This window comes from Gasterosteus aculeatus, chromosome 13 (genome assembly GCF_964276395.1).
Source record: "Gasterosteus aculeatus chromosome 13, fGasAcu3.hap1.1, whole genome shotgun sequence".
NCBI lineage: Eukaryota > Metazoa > Chordata > Actinopteri > Perciformes > Gasterosteidae > Gasterosteus > Gasterosteus aculeatus.
In genome coordinates, this window is record NC_135701.1 from 13,867,928 (window position 1) to 13,885,576 (window position 17,649).

Here is a 17,649-nt window from a genome sequence, read left to right on the forward strand (position 1 = left end):
CCGTGGCTGACCTGAGATTCTCGTCTGATCCTCCCACCACCACCATGCTGACATAAATGTCAGTGCTTAGGGGAGATCAGAACTTCAGAAGTTTTAATATAATTCTAATTAAATTCAAAGCAACAACACTTCAAGCTAAACGCCTAATAAATTCACATTACGGTAAGTCAACACCGATTTAGGATTTTAAAAATATATATATTAAGAAGTTTATATATACAGTACTGAAAAGCCACCACCGGGCGGCAGCCTAAACAAGCAAATTCTGGCGGATTAGATGTATTTTCTTCATCCTTCTCTTTTGCTACACACACAGGAAAAGGAGAGACAAAAAGAAGGGGGGGGGGGTTGAGAGAGAGAGAGAGAGAGAGAGAGACTTGACAATACAAAGAGGGTTTTGCAGAGACTCTCAAAGTCAGACAAACAGGGTCTGAGGAGCTCTCTGCGTGGCCCTGACATTAACTAAAAGGGGAAGGTTGTGTATCACTTCTCTTCAGCTGGTGATGAGTGGGTCCCAACAAGAGTGAACTTGTTTTTTTTTACATGGTAACAATCATGTGGAGGATTGAATTTACAATCTACTCACAGGATTAACTTTGCAACTTTTTCTTTATGGACGTTTTATAATTTCTTTCAGCTTGAATTATGCCTTTGTGCTGGAGTAGAAGCTACTCGTTTCCAGTGGCGTTTGCTGCTGCACTGGTTGCTCTCACTGTTGCTAATGCTGGACCCAAACAGGACAGGAGGCAGGCCGGATCTTCATCATGCTTTGGTGGCTTTGATCTCTACTTTGTTTTGGATAAGTGAGTTATCTGACACACAAAACCCGGGTCACAATCGAAGGGATGGATGAATAGGAGGGTTTCTGTTAATAAGGGAAAGCCATTCATGTTATACACAATGGTGAACTTTAGTTAATAAATGGGTTGAATAAGAGATTTAAAAAATATATATTACACATATTTTTTTAAGTATGTTTATCACCATTAAGTGAGCTTGACTTGAATTATCAAGACACCTGATGAACGCATACCAAAGCATTTACTACATTATTATTATTATTATTATTTTGTAGCGGTGCTGGTCTGCCAAAATGTTTTCAATATGTCCCCAGCATTTCAGTCAATCCTGTGTTAAAGCCCTCATGGGGTCCTGTCATGCACACATGGGTTGATGACACGTTGCTCTGACAGCCCTCAATCTGCAGACAGGCTCAGCTTGTTTCCTCAGATGATAATAATTAGTGGTGTGTTAGACAGATGTTTCACCAATTCATCAGTAACCCGCAGGCTGCACAGACTGCAAGCACAGGCCATGTGCTTTGTTGATCATCCTAATTAATATAACATAAACCAATCTGGCAGTTTTAAATCCCGATTGGCTAAGTAAGTTTGACTGCCTCAACTTCTTGGAATTCTAACAAGAAATTCTGGTCTGTGTGTCTTAAGTAGTTTGCAGGGCGTTTGCTTTCCCTGCAAAGTAGGTCAGGATTTAGAAACAGTTTACATGTTTATCTCAGCTATTTTTGAGGAACTTTGGGTTTCAGCCATTTACCACAATTACCTCATGAAATCTACTGCACTGAGCATTTCCTTCTTCATATCGATAACATTTTGATGAGATCACAAAAAAAACCCTTCAACTATTACACTTTTAGTTAAACAAGAACTATCGAGCAATCGAATAAACAAAGCCAGTCAAGTGAAAACAGTAAATGTTTTCAGAAGGGTCAATGTTGTGAATGAGCATGTTTTGTCTCACTGGGACTGTGAAGACAAAGTGAAAGTGCTTAATTCAGTGTATAAATATGCACACAGCTCCACTAGCACTAACTTACCCGAGCGGTTGCTTTTGAACTGTGACAGAGTACGTTGGACCTTTTGAAAACCTGCCTTCTTAATACTTGTATTAATTAGATGTATTCAAGTTTTTTTTTAATCACAAGCCAGTGTTAGTGTCACTTTCAGGTACACTGCTGCTTCTCTGAGGGAGGAAATGGTTTTATTGCCAGGCATCAACTCACTGCTTTAGCATTTCTGTTTTCTTTCTTTCCTCCATTTAGGATCTTGCTCTGCTGATGTGCTCCACCCGCACTCACTATCCTCTCGCTATCTATCCAATCCCGCTTCCCTTCTCTCCCCTTTGTCTCTGCACTGTGCTTCCCCCATTACATACAGATGTTCAAATATTTCGGCCAGCTGGCAGGGCTGTTTCTGAGCAGACTCAATTCATGGTAACAATGGAAAAATAAGTGTCATGGTGAATGTGCGAGGTTGTAAAAACATTTTAAATGAATATGATGACGTCTGCAGATAATTCAATCAGATGATAACAATACAGAGAAGCTCTGAGGATTTTGTGACTGTTGCTATATGACCCAATAAAAACATCAAATCTTAATAGCACCTGTCCAGTTTGAAGCACTTTAGCAAAGAGGGAATAGAATGCAAGGCGGTGGACATCCGCACCGACGCATAAATATCTGTGCATATGGTTCCATCGAAGTTGGCTGGGATGGACTCCAGCCCCCCGCGACCCTGTGTGCAGGATAAGCGGTTTGACAATGGATGGATGGATGGATGGTTCCATCGGTTCATTTGACATCACTCCAACAGTATTACAGAGAAGAGGTCATGCCTTTTAAATGCCGAGCATTTGTTGGAAAAGTCATCTTCACATACATTTTTCTTTTCTTTTCTCAGATCGGGGAGTGTGGACAATCACTGGACCGAAATCTACAACTTTGTTGAACAACTAGCTCATAAATTCATTAGGTAAAAAAAAAAAAGTGTGGGAAAAACAGAAACGATCACTGATCAAGCAGAGAATACATTTCTGCTCTCCTTCTAGTCCACAGTTGCGGATGTCCTTCATTGTGTTCTCCACTGAGGGAACGATCTTAATGAGCCTGACAGAAGACAGGTGGGTGCAGATCCCCTCAAAACGGCTCGTAATCCTTTATCATGCAGCGGAGTGTCTATCTCGAGCCAATACAAACCTTTGCAGTTTCAATTCACACGTTGCTGGTATTTTCTGCAAATCACCTTATTGAATCTGTCATTCAGTTTACACGTCTTGAAGCGCCTGGTTTTATTCAAAAGTATATGTTTAACGCTGATTTCCTCGTCGTCTGTTTTCGGGTTAGGGAATGCATTCGGAGAGGTCTTGAGGAGCTGCACAGGGTCCATCCAGGGGGAGACACCTTCATGCATGAGGGCCTCCAGAGGGTGAGTGTCCTCCGCACGTCCAGCTGCCCGCCGGCATCTTCTTTCTCTCTGCTCTGGCTTAGAACAAACATTGTCCAGAGAGCAAGGTTATGTTGGATTATTGAGGAGTTTCCCTATGAACCTATGAATAGTTTGTAGCTGTTTCAAACCAGCTTTTTTTTTCATTTTCACAGGCCAGTGAGCAGATATACTATGGAAACACTGACGGTATGTATGATTTTTCTTTACTTAGACTTGATGAATTGCTTTAATAGCTTTGGATAAGCCAGAATGTTATGATGGAATGGTGAATTAATCATTAATCGATTATCTATTTGCGTGGCTATTTAATATTGTATTATAACCTAACAAAGGCCTTTAGGTTGACTATGTCGATTCAAAGCATTGCACAACGGGTTGGGATCCAATGCGTTTGGATTTACCTGTGAAGAATTAAAGTGATTGGATTAATGATGGATTTAAAATTATCACAAAATTGCAGTAATTTTAAGAATGCTGCATGTTTATTTTCAATGGAGGTTAAGATGTTAAGAGGATGTGAAATTGCGGCAGGTGTGATGAAATTCTTTCTGCCTGCAGGTTATCGTACCGCCAGTGTAATCATAGCTCTGACGGATGGAGAGCTGCACGAGGACCTTTTCTACTACGCTGAGAGAGAGGTGGGAGAAATAAGCAGAGATTATACCGTGCTCCCATGAATTGGAACCACGTGAAACAGTGACTGAGAATGTGATGGATCAGATCAAACCCTGACACCCTCTAAATCACCGTCTTGGTCTTCCTACCTTAATCTGGAGAAATGGATGTCTGTCAGATTTACACCTCTGAGCCCAGTCTCCTCACAGCTGCACTGTCTGTTTAAGGATTCATGTCATCAAAGGTGTGTGAAGGCCTACAGATTGAATTTGCCACAGGCTTCAACACTTTGACAACTGATTGTTGGGATTATGTGTCCTGTTTGGCTTTACGGCATCAGTGGGACATTTCTATTATTATATGATACGATTGTGTTGTGTCGCTCAACTTCAGGTAAATTCTCGACCCGTTTGGGTGATGTGATGCAGTGCAGAGGTGTAATTAAACTCAGGTGCTGAGCGTCTTCCTGTTTTTGTCGTGAACCTGACAGGCAAACCGCTCCCGCACTCTGGGTGCCTCTGTTTACTGTGTGGGGGTGAAGGACTTCAACGAGACACAGGTTGTGCTTTTTTGCTTGTTTTAGTCTGTTCCTTTATTTTAATAATTTATAATAATAATTTTAATAATGTTTAAGCTTCTGAATGTGCAACGGAAAGTCAGACTTCAAACTTGAAGTTTTACTTATCAAACTTTAAATTTCAAAATATTGAAACTTATAAGTGCTTTACATTACTTTGATATCAGCGATAAATATTTAACGTTAATTTGATGTTTAAGAGTTCAACAAGGAAACGTGATTACATCAAATTATCCATACATTTTGTAGCCTAATGATTAGGCTAGGTTTGTCAATAAGACATTTTTATTTTCTATATTATGTAGAGTAGAGAATTGTCAAAAAAATAGGTTCAATTGTTAATAAATTGTTGTGTTCATATGAACCAATTATGTTGTAAACTTCACAAATGATGTGTCTTACTTAGTGGGCACTTTTTACATTTTAATTGTATTAACTTGTTTCCTCTCCAGCTGGCAAAGATAGCTGATAGCAAGGACCATGTCTTCCCCGTGAATGATGGATTTGAGGCCTTGCAAGGGGTCATCGACTCGGTGAGTACTTCCCGTTGGACCACAACCTGGTTTTAACGGCCCTTGAAGAGTCAAATGCAAGGGTTAATGGAAATCATCTAGTTGTAATGTATTTTTAATCCATTAGCGCGCTGCTAAAAAAAGAACAAACGGGAAACCAGACAAAAACTAATTTAAAACAGGAATTTCATTCCGGGAGACACACTTCCAGAAAAGCCCGCTGCGTCTGTGACAGCGCCGCGTTTGATCATCACAACTGACGTCTGGCCAAATGTGATCAAAGCCGCCGCTGTATCTTTTAAGACACATCTCAGTGGCTTTGACTTCAATTTGAGTTTTTTTGCTACCTCGTGAAACAATAACCAGTTTGGCGTCTGTGGTCACTGGGAAACAGCGCTTGGTGAGCAGAGTTGAAGGTCATCTGGAGCGGATTAACAACAAAGTCAAAGTCAGTCACGTGAGCAGGGCAGTGTGTCACGAACCGTTTCGCTTGGTCTTCAGCATTATGCTTGGCATGTTCTTGGAGAGTATGGAGTACAGATACCGTTTTGCATTGCACAAGTAAGAGTAAATGGACACGTTATGGATACACCCCAGTGGGAATAGCTTAATCAAGGCATTAAGGCACATGCACGGCAGGAAATAATGCAAAAGAGATTGTTGGTTAAAGGAGCTTTATACCTCATTCAGAGCAAAGAACGTCTAAGTAAACTAAATAATGTAAACAGCGAACAAAGTAACTCTTCCTCTGTGTGTGTTTTTATCCGAGCTTCTCCTTCCTCTGTTGACATAGTCGGGACGGCTGCACATGTTTTTAGTGCACGCCATGTGCATGTGGGTTGGGCCCCAACACTTATCTCGGGGAAGCCGCCCTGTACTGTTCTCATATAGCAGTTGAAACGCTCCAAGTCACAATTAAGAAAGCTCAATTATCTGAGTTTTAATGGTCTGGCTGATGGAAAGTATTTCTCATCATTTCCTCAGATCCTAAAGAAATCCTGCATTGAGATCCTGGCGGCAGAGCCCTCTGTTATCTGTGCAGGAGGTAAGACAAGTACACTTCCCGTTTATCTGAGACCTCTTAAAGAATGAAATCGGACAGATGCACCTTAGTCAGCTCTCATTGGCATCGGAGGATCCAAACAAATCAGTCTGCGGCGATCCCAGAAGGAGCAGATTGATATTAATTCATAAGACACAGGAGGAAAGAACCAGCGGGTGGGCTGACAATCATAAGGGGGGAAAAAACACACAGGAACACGACGTGCAGTTCACCCGGCAACACAAGAGGCAGGGAAATACAAAATAAAAATGGGAAATACAAAACATTGTCATAGACTCGGACGCTGAGACCAAAAAAAAAATAATGAGTCATTTCTTGTTTTTATTCTTTGAATGATGAAGATTTAAAGTGATTGGACAACATTAAAGGCTGTCAAAAATAACTCAAATCAGACTATTACAGTAACAAAGTTTTATTTTGACAATGTTGAGCAGTTACTCACCTATCAATACTACACTCAACCAACTCTTTCTTTCTCTAAACTTTAATGAAAGAAAGATTTCATTGAGTGTTGTATTGCCTTTAAAATTGAAAGGCACTTCAAGAGAGTGAGACTGTGACGAGGCCATAATAGTTAAGACTATCACATCATATTATTACACGATGAGATGTTTTGGTGTTCTACAATTCAAGCTTATGGAAGATGTATTTTCAATTCTTGGAGTGTCATTTGTAATAATTCTCCTCGCTCAGAGTCCTTCCAGGTGGTGGTGCGAGGAAATGGATTCCTCCACGCCCGCAACGTCGATAAGGTCCGGTGCAGCTTCCGCATCAACGAGACCCTCACCAAGAGTGAGTGAAACACCGCTGAGCGGCGTTGAAACAACAGTTTTCCCAATTGTGCTTTCTCAACCCACATGGGCGTTTTAAAGGCGGATCGCTTCCAATGAAAACAGCTGGAATAAATGCAAGTTTGCAGGAAATCGAAAAGTTCACCTCAATTATAATGAACTGAACTTCCCAAAAGTCAACCACAGAGTCCTTCACACAGCTTGAATGCCTGGTGATCAAACTAACAGCCGTGGTGTCGTGTGTCATAAACACTATTTTACAGCCTGGATAGGAGCCAGAAACCAGAGATAAAAGAGAACCACACACTAGGTAGAAATGGAAAATGGTCTTAAGGATGCAACCAGTTTCCTCATGGTCTTTTACTGCTGGTTTTCTGTAACAGTTGTCGAAACCACTCCACCCACCAGGGATGCCACTGTAGCTGCAGAAGGTGCTGGTCTAATTGCAAAGCAAGATAACCGCCAACGTGGAACTGCTTTCACATGTTTACTCTATTTGGGATGGATAATTGCACACATGCAGCACTGATTAACTAACCAGGGGGATTTTTTTCTTCTCTTTAACAATGGCTATTTTGGTGAAGCCATCAACATTCAGCAAAGGCGCTTCGCACTTTAAATCACGGTGTGAATCATGGGAGAGAAGACATTAAATGAATAGTTTGATATTAAATCTATACCCTCCCTTGGCAGGGGGTAACATGGGAGGATTGATGCCATACTCATTCCTTGCTTAGCAAAAGTTGTTGTTGTTTTGTTGCCTTAAGGTCCAGCTAGGCTTTCGAGTTTATTATGCTAAGCTAATTGTCTTCAGGCTGCAGCTTACTGTAAAATCATTATCTTCTCGCCGTATTCTCGGCAAGAAGGCTAATTAAACCAAGCAGGTGAACCATTCCTTCAAGTGAGACTATTGCTGAGTCAAGTAAACTCAGGTACTTTACGCCAATTCCTTTGACAATCCATTACAGTGAAAATCCGTCAGATGTGTACATCTGCCATCATCTTAACCAGTAATAACAGTAATTGACCTACTGGTTAAAGTTGACATCTGGACATTTGTCTGCACCACACAGTAAAATATGAGCTCTCTCTTGACTCTGGAGTAAACAATCCAATACAACATAATGAAATGCGCTCTGGGATGTTCGAGAGATTTATACAGTGGAAATCCGCAGAATCAGACCTCATCAGCTGTTTGCCTTGTGATTCGTCCTTTAGAAGACCGCCGGGCGTTTCTGTTGCGCTTTGAATGGCCATTCTGAGTGCGACTGGCTGCAGAGATGAACTCTGAGGGGGTTCAACTCAATTAAATGAAGTTTGTTTAGCCCAAAATCACAATCATATCTGGCCCAGTTTTTGAGCCGTGCTTTTGGCAGCCCCCCCCCCCTCCCCCCTCCCCCCTCCATCCTGATCAGCGTTTCTAGAGAGCCGTCTTGACCCATTCGGCTGCACATGTTGATCTTCTCAGTTCTGGGGTATGCTCTCTGCCTGCCAGGATAAACAGACGGGTGATGAATTTGGCAGGAGAAGTTTTCCTTGAAGCCAGCTGAACAAGGAGAGGATCTACATTTGCCTGAAAAACAAAAGCTGTGTTGCAATTGGAGTTTCGGAGAATTGTGCAGACGTCCTCGTACAGCAGACAAACAAAGCTTTTGACAAGCTGAACAAGGAGAGGATCTACATTTGCCTGAAAAACAAAAGCTGTGTTGCAATTGGAGTTTCGGAGAATTGTGCAGACGTCCTCGTACAGCAGACAAACAAAGCTTTTGACAAGTTGGTAACATGGGCATATAATGAGCATGCAATGCCAATATTAAATTACACTGGGCAGGATAAACAATGACCCAAGTGCATTTGGGTCATTAACTAAAAGGTCAAACCGGTTCGAGAGCTTTACACAAAAGTGAAAACTACTGACTGTTACAAACTGGAATGTTTGGCTGATTCTTCACTCTCATGACCCTCTTTTCATCTTCTTCTCTAGCGGAAAAGCCTTTGATTGTTGAAGATACGTATCTTCTCTGCCCTGCACCTGTACTTCAAGAGGAGGGGATGTAAGTGCTGTAATGTATTAAAGTAAATGTGGGGCTTCATATCACACCATCTACTCGTTTTTCTAAGGTCCTGCATTAATGACAATTGAGGCGTTTTTTCTTTCCTTTTTCCAGGGCAGCAAACCTTTACGTCAGCATGAATGAAGGTCTCAGTTTCATATCCAGTTCAGTTACCATTTCAACTGTGGGCTGTGTAAGTACGATATCACGTGCCAGCATTCGGCTGTGAAAAGTAATGAATTTGGGTAATGGTGCATGCGGGAGGGGGGGGCTGCTTCCAGTGCAGCTGGTGCCCTTTTACTATATTGATCCCTGACCCCTCAGACCCAATCTATAATGTAATACTAATTTAAGATGATGAATACATTAAAGTGTCTCACCATTAACAGATTCCACAGAAGATAAAGCCCAAAAGAAGTAGCATCATTTTAGTGCGTGTTGACTCGTCTGTCTCTGCCTCAGTCTGATGGAACCATCCTGGCCGTTGCTCTGCTCATACTGATGCTGCTCCTGGTCCTGGCTTTCCTCTGGTGGTTCTGGCCTCTCTGCTGTACTGTGGTGAGTTTTATTAGACGATATTGAAATAATAACATGCACGTAGCTGCTTTCCAGATAGCGTCTCGTCTACTCCTAAAATTGTGGATGTTCCAAACACGAATAATTAAGAGAATTCAGTGATATTGTTTATGAACAATGAGATAAATGTCCATTCTCTGCCCCGTATCATCAAAACAAGATTTCAATAGTGATGCATTTTGTCTATGATTCACCAAATTAAGACAACAGCCAGAAAGGCAGAGGCTACCAAGTCAAGTCAAGTCAAGTCATTTTATTTTGTATAGCCCAGAATCGCAAATTACAAATTTGCCTCAGAGGGCTTTACAGTCTGTACACATACGACATCCTCTGCCCCGAAACCCACCATCGGCACAGGAAAAACTCCCCAAAAAATGAAAAAACCCTTACAAGAGGGAAAAAAGGGAAGAAACCTTAGGGAGAACGTCAGAGGAGGGATCCCACTCCCGGGATGGACAGACTACAATGGATGCCATGTGTACAGAATGAACAATGTATAATACATGCAATTCCTATGACAGAAATGATTCAAGTAATTGTGAGTAGTAAGCCAGGCGCACAGCAGGACCACAGTGAACACGCGTTTAAGTCATTGTCGTTTAAATAGATTCCGTAGTTCACATCAGGAGACCCTCTGGTGGGTCTCACCCGCTAGTCTCTCAGTTTGTCAGTATATTCACTGGCGGACCTAAACTAAACAATTTCTTCCATCTGTAATGAGGCAGACTAACTTAAATCTCAACGGAGGAGTTTTGTTTTGATATTTCTGTTACTATAATATTTGCACAAGCAACACAACTCACCATAAATAAAAGGTTTCATGAAAAGTATTTATATGACATTCACCTCCTCTGGATGCAGAACATGCAATGGCTCTACCATTATTGAGACATTGGTCCACCAGTCAGCACCACAAAGTGTATCTTCTACCAGTCATTTGCTTTTAAAAATCAGTGTCTGTTCAGGACCCAGTCCAATGTTTCCAGCGCTGGAAACAGCAAAGTTGAAAAGTGCCAGAGAGAGATGTCAGCTTTTACAACATGTCCGTCCCTGCCATTACTTTTTCCCTGTTCTTGTCCATTAAGTTACAAGTTTGGGTCCGTGCAGCAAGTCTGTTTAGGAAAGCGATGCGAGGTTGCCATGGGGAACCGTTTTGTGTTCCAGGATTTGAGAAGCATTGAGGAAAATTACAAATGAGAATCAGAACCGTGTGCATTTATTGTAGAAGAAACTGTCTTAAGGCCTTTTGCACTGGTATTAAAACACACTGACAGGTCACACTGGAAGAGAGCAAAAAAGTGTACGACATCCACCTAAACTAAGATCAAACAGTACAGTTATGAGAGCCTGCTGTCTTCCTTTCGCCCAATAAACAACCTCAGGCCCAAAAAATCTGGATGGCAGATTTGTAGCTCAGTGCGTCGTGTAAGTAGAGGAGAAAACAATTCCTCAGAACTGTATTGATGTCCGACCACCCTGTTTTTTTTAGGAAACATGTATTTGTGGTCTTCCAACGAATAACAAAACCTCCTCTCGTACATTTGTTTTCCCCCCACAGATCATCCACGAAGCCCCACCAGCCGCTCTGGAGGAGAGTTCGGTACGAGCTGAATCCCCTCAATCTGTTTCTTATGACTCCATCCATCCATCCATCCATCCATTGTCAAACCGCTTATCCTGCACACAGGGTTGCGGGGGGGCTGGAGTCCATCCCAGCCAACTTCGGGCGATAGACAGGGTACATCCTGGATTGGTCGCCAGCCAATCGCAGGGCAACACAGAGACACACAACCATTCACACTCACATTCACACAACTACGGGCAATTTAAAGTCCCCAATTAACCTGATCCCCAGAGCATGTCTTTGGACTGTGGGAGGAAGCCGGAGAACCCGGAGAGAACCCACGAAGACACGGGGAGAACATGCAGACTCCACACAGAAAGGCCACTGGGCGGAATCGAACCCAGGACCTTCTTGCTGTGAGGCGACAGTGCTAACCACCACGCCACCGTGCCGCCCCTTATGACTCCAAAGAAAAGCAATTTCTTTTAGATTAGGAAACCTGCCAGGTTAGGCTGTGTATCATAAACCGCCGTGCCGCGTCATTCACTCCTTTCTTGGTATGAAACTCATTCAGTAAATAATCCATCGTGAGTTTACGCCCTCTTCAAATAACACCGACATCCTGACGGACTTCACTTTTCCAAAGACGACAAATTACATTATTATTTTTTACTTTCTGTCACTCTCCCATAGGATGATGAAGACTTCGACGCCCCAAAGAAGAAATGGCCGACTGTAGATGCGTCCTACTATGGAGGGAGGGGAGTTGGGGGAATCAAAAGGATGGAGGTTTGGATCAAATAAAGCACATGTTGTGTTAACTTCTGACCTATTTCAAGTCATTCAGTTTCACCATCATACACTTGTCTCTAAAGTCGTGTCGTACACCCACGACCCGCTGTGCTCTCTGTCACTAGGTCCGCTGGGGGGAGAAAGGCTCCACCGAAGAAGGAGCAAAACTGGAAAAGGCCAAAAATGCAAAGGTGAAGATGCCTGCACAGGAGTACGAGGAGGCCCCCACACGCATGCTCAACAACGGCATGCGCAAACCCTTGGGGCCCCGCAAGTGGTACTCGCCCATCAAGGTACAGTACCAGCCAGGAGGAGAATATCTGGGGGATGCGTTTGGTCTGCGGACAACAGCTTCTCCTGACTTTTAATTGCTAAACGTAATTGTTTTTAAAGGAATTGGGAAGGATTGGGACGATGTTTGTTTTAAGGAGTTTGCGAATATAGAGAAGCTTTGCTGGGATAAACGACGTCATGTTAATCTGGCCACGGATATTCAAATAACAGCATTAGTGAAGCGTGACAAGGGTTGAGGTAATAATGCTTAGGTGACCACCGTCGCACAGTCCTGTCCTCCAGGGCCAGCATGGGGTTAAGGAGTCGCTGCGGAGCGTGCAGTCAGCAGGGGATTGCTAATAGAAAGCAGACTCCTGTTGGACTGACCTCCAGGGAGCAAAGCTCCACAGCCAGCAGTTCTGTGAGAAGAAACAGCTGCAAATTCTGCCCTTATCCTCAAAGTATTTGCTGCGTTTAAAAGCTATGAAGAGTCATATCGTGATGGAACTGAAACCACTTTTCAGTTGCTGGGAGAGTCGGATAATAGTGGTCCGTTCACAGGAACCCGAGTTACAGGGTGGAAATGTGTTTTTACGACTGACGGGAAGAAAAACAAAAGGGTTTAGAATAGATGCTTGATTTTAATAATAAAGGTAATTTCTAGATGAATTAAATGGTTTACCAGTTTGAGTTCCTCTCTGTTTCCCGTAGAGCAAACTGGATCTGTTGTGGGTACTTCTAAGAAAAGGCTACAACCGTGTGTCTGTAATGAGACCTCATCCGGGTGACAAGGTAAGGATACCTCAAGGCCCCACAGACATGGAACCAATAATCAGCCCAAATATGACCAACTGATGTGATCTTCAAGAGTTAAAGAAATGGGTCTGAGAGAGTTCTGTATATTATAATCCCTAATTCGCAAGAGTTTATGTAATACTTCATTTTTCCTTGAATCATTACCCTCAAATTTTATGAAGAAAATATCGTCAGAACCTTTTACATTTACTCCACTGCAGCAGTGGAGCCAGATGTTTTGAACATTTGGGGTTGCACGATATTGGAAAAAGCTGATCATGCAAGTTTCTTTTTCTGCTGTTTATATATTGCAGGAATATTTACCTCAAATTGTGTAGGCTGTACTTTAAAAGCTGAAGGCAAGACACTTGGACGGAAAATTTTAAGAAACTAGACAAACAATATTGTACCCAAGTAAACAATGTTATCATTCACACATTGGTTAAATCTCAATGGTGATGACATGGCAAAGAAGCCACACCCACAAAGCAAAAAGAGGGGCACTGTGTGTCTAGACAGGTTTTGTTAGGTAACAAATCTGCTTAGTTAAAATGAAAATGCCATAATTAATGGAAAGCTCTAAACCAAACATCCCCAACAACGTTGACGGAATAGTTTTCATACTCTGATTTGAATAACAGAACAACAGAAGAACATTTCTTAGATTTTCTAGGAAATAGCTTGCAGGTAGCAGCAGAACAAAACAACCCCCTCAAGACAATGTTGGGGCGACAAAAATTGTTGGGATTGGAAAAAGTATTTCCCCGGTAAGAGAACATTTTCTGCATTCATTTTTAGGTTCAGACGAAGAGACCCAAATTAAATCCAATGTTTTAAAATATAACATAGTCTGGAGCTTCAGATTTTCATGATTTAAAACCTGAGAATAGTGGAGGGAAACCATCTAGCATCATTTTAAAGGTAAATCATTTTTTTAAGATCCACAATGTCCACGGTCCCACGCGCACTAAACACATACAAAATACAGGTTTGGATTGATGTTTTTTCCATTCTAGATGTAAGTCTGAGAGGTTACTTTGCCCCGCATGTGAATGAGAAAACAGCGCTGTCATCACTATCGCAACTCCGTGATCCCCTCGGTGCAGCTGCTCTCGGGGTGTAGCTGAAATATGATCGTCCCTCTGGCGTGACCTCACGTAGGGAGGAGAGCTGGCAGGTTGTTGTGTCAGGCTTAGTGGATCATACATATGATTGGTCTGTTGAGAAGGCAGTAACGCAGGCGTGTGGACTGTAGGACTGCTTATTTATCACCACATCATAAAAACAGGTCTGTTTTGAAATTTCAGGGCAGATGTATGAACTTCACCCACATGAAGTCTCCGTCGCCTCATCAGCCGCGCTACAACCATCACCTATCTCCCATCTACAACCCTCCCAGCAGGACCCCACCTACGCCGCAAGGCACGCTCCCCCCCAGCCCCAGCAGCCCTCCATCATCTCCATCATCTCCAACGCCTCCTTCCGCCTCCACCGCTGCCTCCCCTCCCACCTCCCCTTCCCCTTACACGCCGCCTCTCACCTTCTCCCCTCCTCCGCCCGCCCTTCAGATGTCCGACCCCCCGATGCTTCCTCCCGCACCTCCACCCTCTTCCTCCCCGACTGGTTCCCTGCCTCCTCTTCCACAGGGGCCTCCTCCGGGACGAGCCCCTCCACCCGACCGCCCACCTCCTCGCCCTGGCCTGTAGAGCCCCGCGAGCACACGGGATGCGGTTTAACAGAATTTAAAAAAAAAAGGCGACTCAAGAACCCCACCCACAATCAGCACATGACCACCTTTGGTTGTGCCTGTGAGGACCTGCGAGCGCCACTCAGCCACTCAGCGGGCTGCGACCGCTGAGGACTTTTGTTTTCAAGGACTTTGTCTACTGTGACTTCTTCCACATATTTAGCCAAACAATGCAATTGCTCGGATGCACGTATTACACCAGCATGCCTTACAAATGAGGTGAGGTCAGGACGGCTTGAAATTATTTTCCTCCTTGGTCCTCAGAGCTGCTTCAGGCCTCATGGTCCCTTCCATGCGTCCACAAGATTAGACAAATCCTGACCTGCTTGAACGAACGCCTCTTCAAAAGGAGTATGATGCTCACGGCACTAAAATATGGGCTTGTGTTACATTTCCTGTAAGAGATAAGACTCATTTCGCAAATGTTCAACATGAAGCAGATTCAGGAGTTTAAAAGAATCTGATAATCCAAATGTTTGGTTTTCTTAAATGTTAACTAATTGTGTGCTTGAGTTGATGTTTTTGTAACATTTCTGTGTTACATTCGCTTGTTTTACAACATAAATGCATTTTGTATTCATACTTTGTCTTACCTCAAAAACTGATAATGGGGTTTTCTCAACAAACAGTCATTGGTGATAAACACATTTACACAAAAGGCACAAAGTGAAACAGCAACATATACAAACTAGTTCCATGGGTTAAAAATGCAAAGTCGCTTTGGATAAATTACATGTAATGTTCTTTAACCAGCATCAGCTGGTCTAATTCTTTGTGCACATCAGAGTAAACAATGTTTTTTCGACCAATAACTATAACTGACCCGAGCAAGATGACTGAAATTGCTGCATAGACTGAGTCTATCAACGTGGACACCAATATGTCTGTCAGGGAAAAGCTTTGCACATCCTTACTCACCCACCCACGACCTCTAGCAAAGGGGTTTTGTGTAAATAATAATTTGATATAGTCATAAGTGTTCAGATTTCTGTGGGTGTGTGTTTGCCAAAAAGTGGTAGGCAGCCTGTTTACTCAACTTTAACAAAATGATCAGGCTTTTTTGCACAAGGTGCTTCCAGTTCTTGAAAGACTGGAACCTAATAAAAGTGTGACGTTTTATGGGTCATAGAAAGTTGGTTAGATGGAATTACGGTTATTATGAAAATGTTCTTTGATGATCAGAGGAGTCTGAAAAGAATGCAGTGCAGATTGTAAAGCCACCACTTCACTCGAAGATTCTTATATAACTGAAAAGACGGTGTGTAACTTTCCACTAATACAGTATGTATTGTTAACACATTTGTTGGTTTCACTCAAAATAAAGTAAATAATCAAAGTGTATTATTTATTTTTTTATTGTGTTTGTTTTTATGTATTGTGTTTCAAACGCAATTACTGACCAGTTAAGCAGTGTGACTTACTTCTTGACAATGTGAGAACATACTACACACCTCGCTTTCGAAGAATTATTGAAATTCAAGATTTTAATGGGTTTAAAGTGCTCCTCCTTAACTAAACTCTACAGGATGTCTTCCACATTCCATTTATTCTTCAGTATGTTAGGATATAACAATATTCTTATTGAACTTTTGATTTATTTTCTTTAATTTCACAGTAAATTAGACGATTGAATCGCGACTGGAACCATCAGGTTCACCCAGTGGACAGTAGCTAAAATGAGCACCTCCGTCACTCCCTGTGATGGAAAAAGAGAGAAAGAGTGTGCAGAGCATTGCTAACTAATCCCAGATGTTCATACGTTGCATAATGTCACATGCATCAATGGCGTGCGATATCTTGGAAAATATTAGACCGTCTAATCCTCAGGAAATGTGGACAGGCTGCAGGAAAGGTGTCCTTGTGCCGTGACATAATTTGAGGATAGGTAACGGACAGGACTGAGTGAAGCAATGTGTCGCAACTTCTTAATATCTCAAAGAAAGTGATTTCACATCCAAGGTGGACAGCATGTAGGGACTTTTTCAATCTGGTAGTTGTCAGTGATTTTTTTCCTGTTACAAAAACAGAAATGCAAAATGTCATTGAGTTTTTGCCGGCTTTTGTTTGCACCCCATCTTGTTTTTTTCCTTCATTTCTGGCAGAAAGTTAATCAAACATATTTTCTTTTGAATTTGGCAGCACCATGAGGGAGGCCAGCTGTATTAAAACAACACTCACTGTGTCTTGCCTACAACCATGAATGCCAGAAGAGATGATCAGCTGATGTGTAAAGAGAAGGGGCATTATTGCAGTTTCAACTGGCTCCATACTAGTCAGTACGGGATGTATAATGTCCCAAAACAGTGTTTCAAATACAGTGGGCCAAAAATGCAAAGGATATATGAACAAGAGGGTGAAAGTGTAGCATTGGCTTTCCCCTTATCTACTACTTTAATGTGATGACCAAATTACAATGTCCCAATTTAAAGCATAAGAAAATTAACAATGAAAACTTAAGTAGAAGTAAGTAGTAAGAGCAGTACTCTTAAGTAGTAAGAGCAGCTAAAGTATGTAGTAAAAGTCCAATGAAGATTCACGGAATTTGGAATCCAAGTTGGCAACTAATAAATGATTGGTGGGATGCATTAATTAGGGTGGTGATGTCAGACAACTACACCCCCCCATCGTCCTGGGTGTCCCACAGGATGGAAAGCACAGGTGTGGTTTGTCACATTAACAAGGAGTCTGACCAGTTCAGCCTCTTAGATTTGTAACTGCCAAATGTGACACAGACAAACGGAGTCATTGTTAGCAATATTCTCATCCTGTCATTTACCGGCAGTGACACGCAACGGAAAAAAAACAAAACTATATTAAGGCCATTTAATAACTAATTAGGCCACAGTGGAGGAAACCAATGCAAATAGTTCTGCAATCAACCAGACGCCATAAAGCAGCTGTGACGCGTCTGACGTGCCGGTGAAGGACTTGACTGCAGGACAGACGGCACCTGAAATGCTACAAATGACGCGCAATCCAGATCCAGGACTACCGAAAAAGCTGCTTTTGGTCGGGTTATGGAGGCTGCATTTACTCACAGCC

At 42.4% G+C, this 17,649-nt stretch overlaps 1 protein-coding gene across 2 annotated transcripts; it reads left to right on the top strand.

Moving 5' to 3' along the window:
• The first annotated feature begins 310 nt into the window (after positions 1–310).
• On the top strand, positions 311–15,948 carry antxr1a (ANTXR cell adhesion molecule 1a). Of its 2 annotated transcripts, XM_040196485.2 has the most exons (19): positions 405–546; positions 638–803; positions 2,703–2,774; positions 2,851–2,922; positions 3,146–3,227; positions 3,401–3,434; positions 3,807–3,886; positions 4,354–4,422; positions 4,893–4,973; positions 5,937–5,997; positions 6,709–6,807; positions 8,791–8,860; positions 8,975–9,053; positions 9,323–9,418; positions 10,995–11,036; positions 11,694–11,789; positions 11,918–12,085; positions 12,777–12,857; positions 14,168–15,948. In XM_040196485.2, exons 2-19 carry the CDS (start codon positions 646–648, stop codon positions 14,564–14,566), a joined length of 1,839 nt encoding a protein of 612 aa, XP_040052419.2. In that variant the 5' UTR covers positions 405–546; positions 638–645; the 3' UTR covers positions 14,567–15,948. The 2 variants fall into 2 exon arrangements, with proteins under 2 accessions (XP_040052417.2, XP_040052419.2); XM_040196483.2 differs by having other exon boundaries at positions 311–803.
• Positions 15,949–17,649: the final 1,701 nt, after the last annotated feature.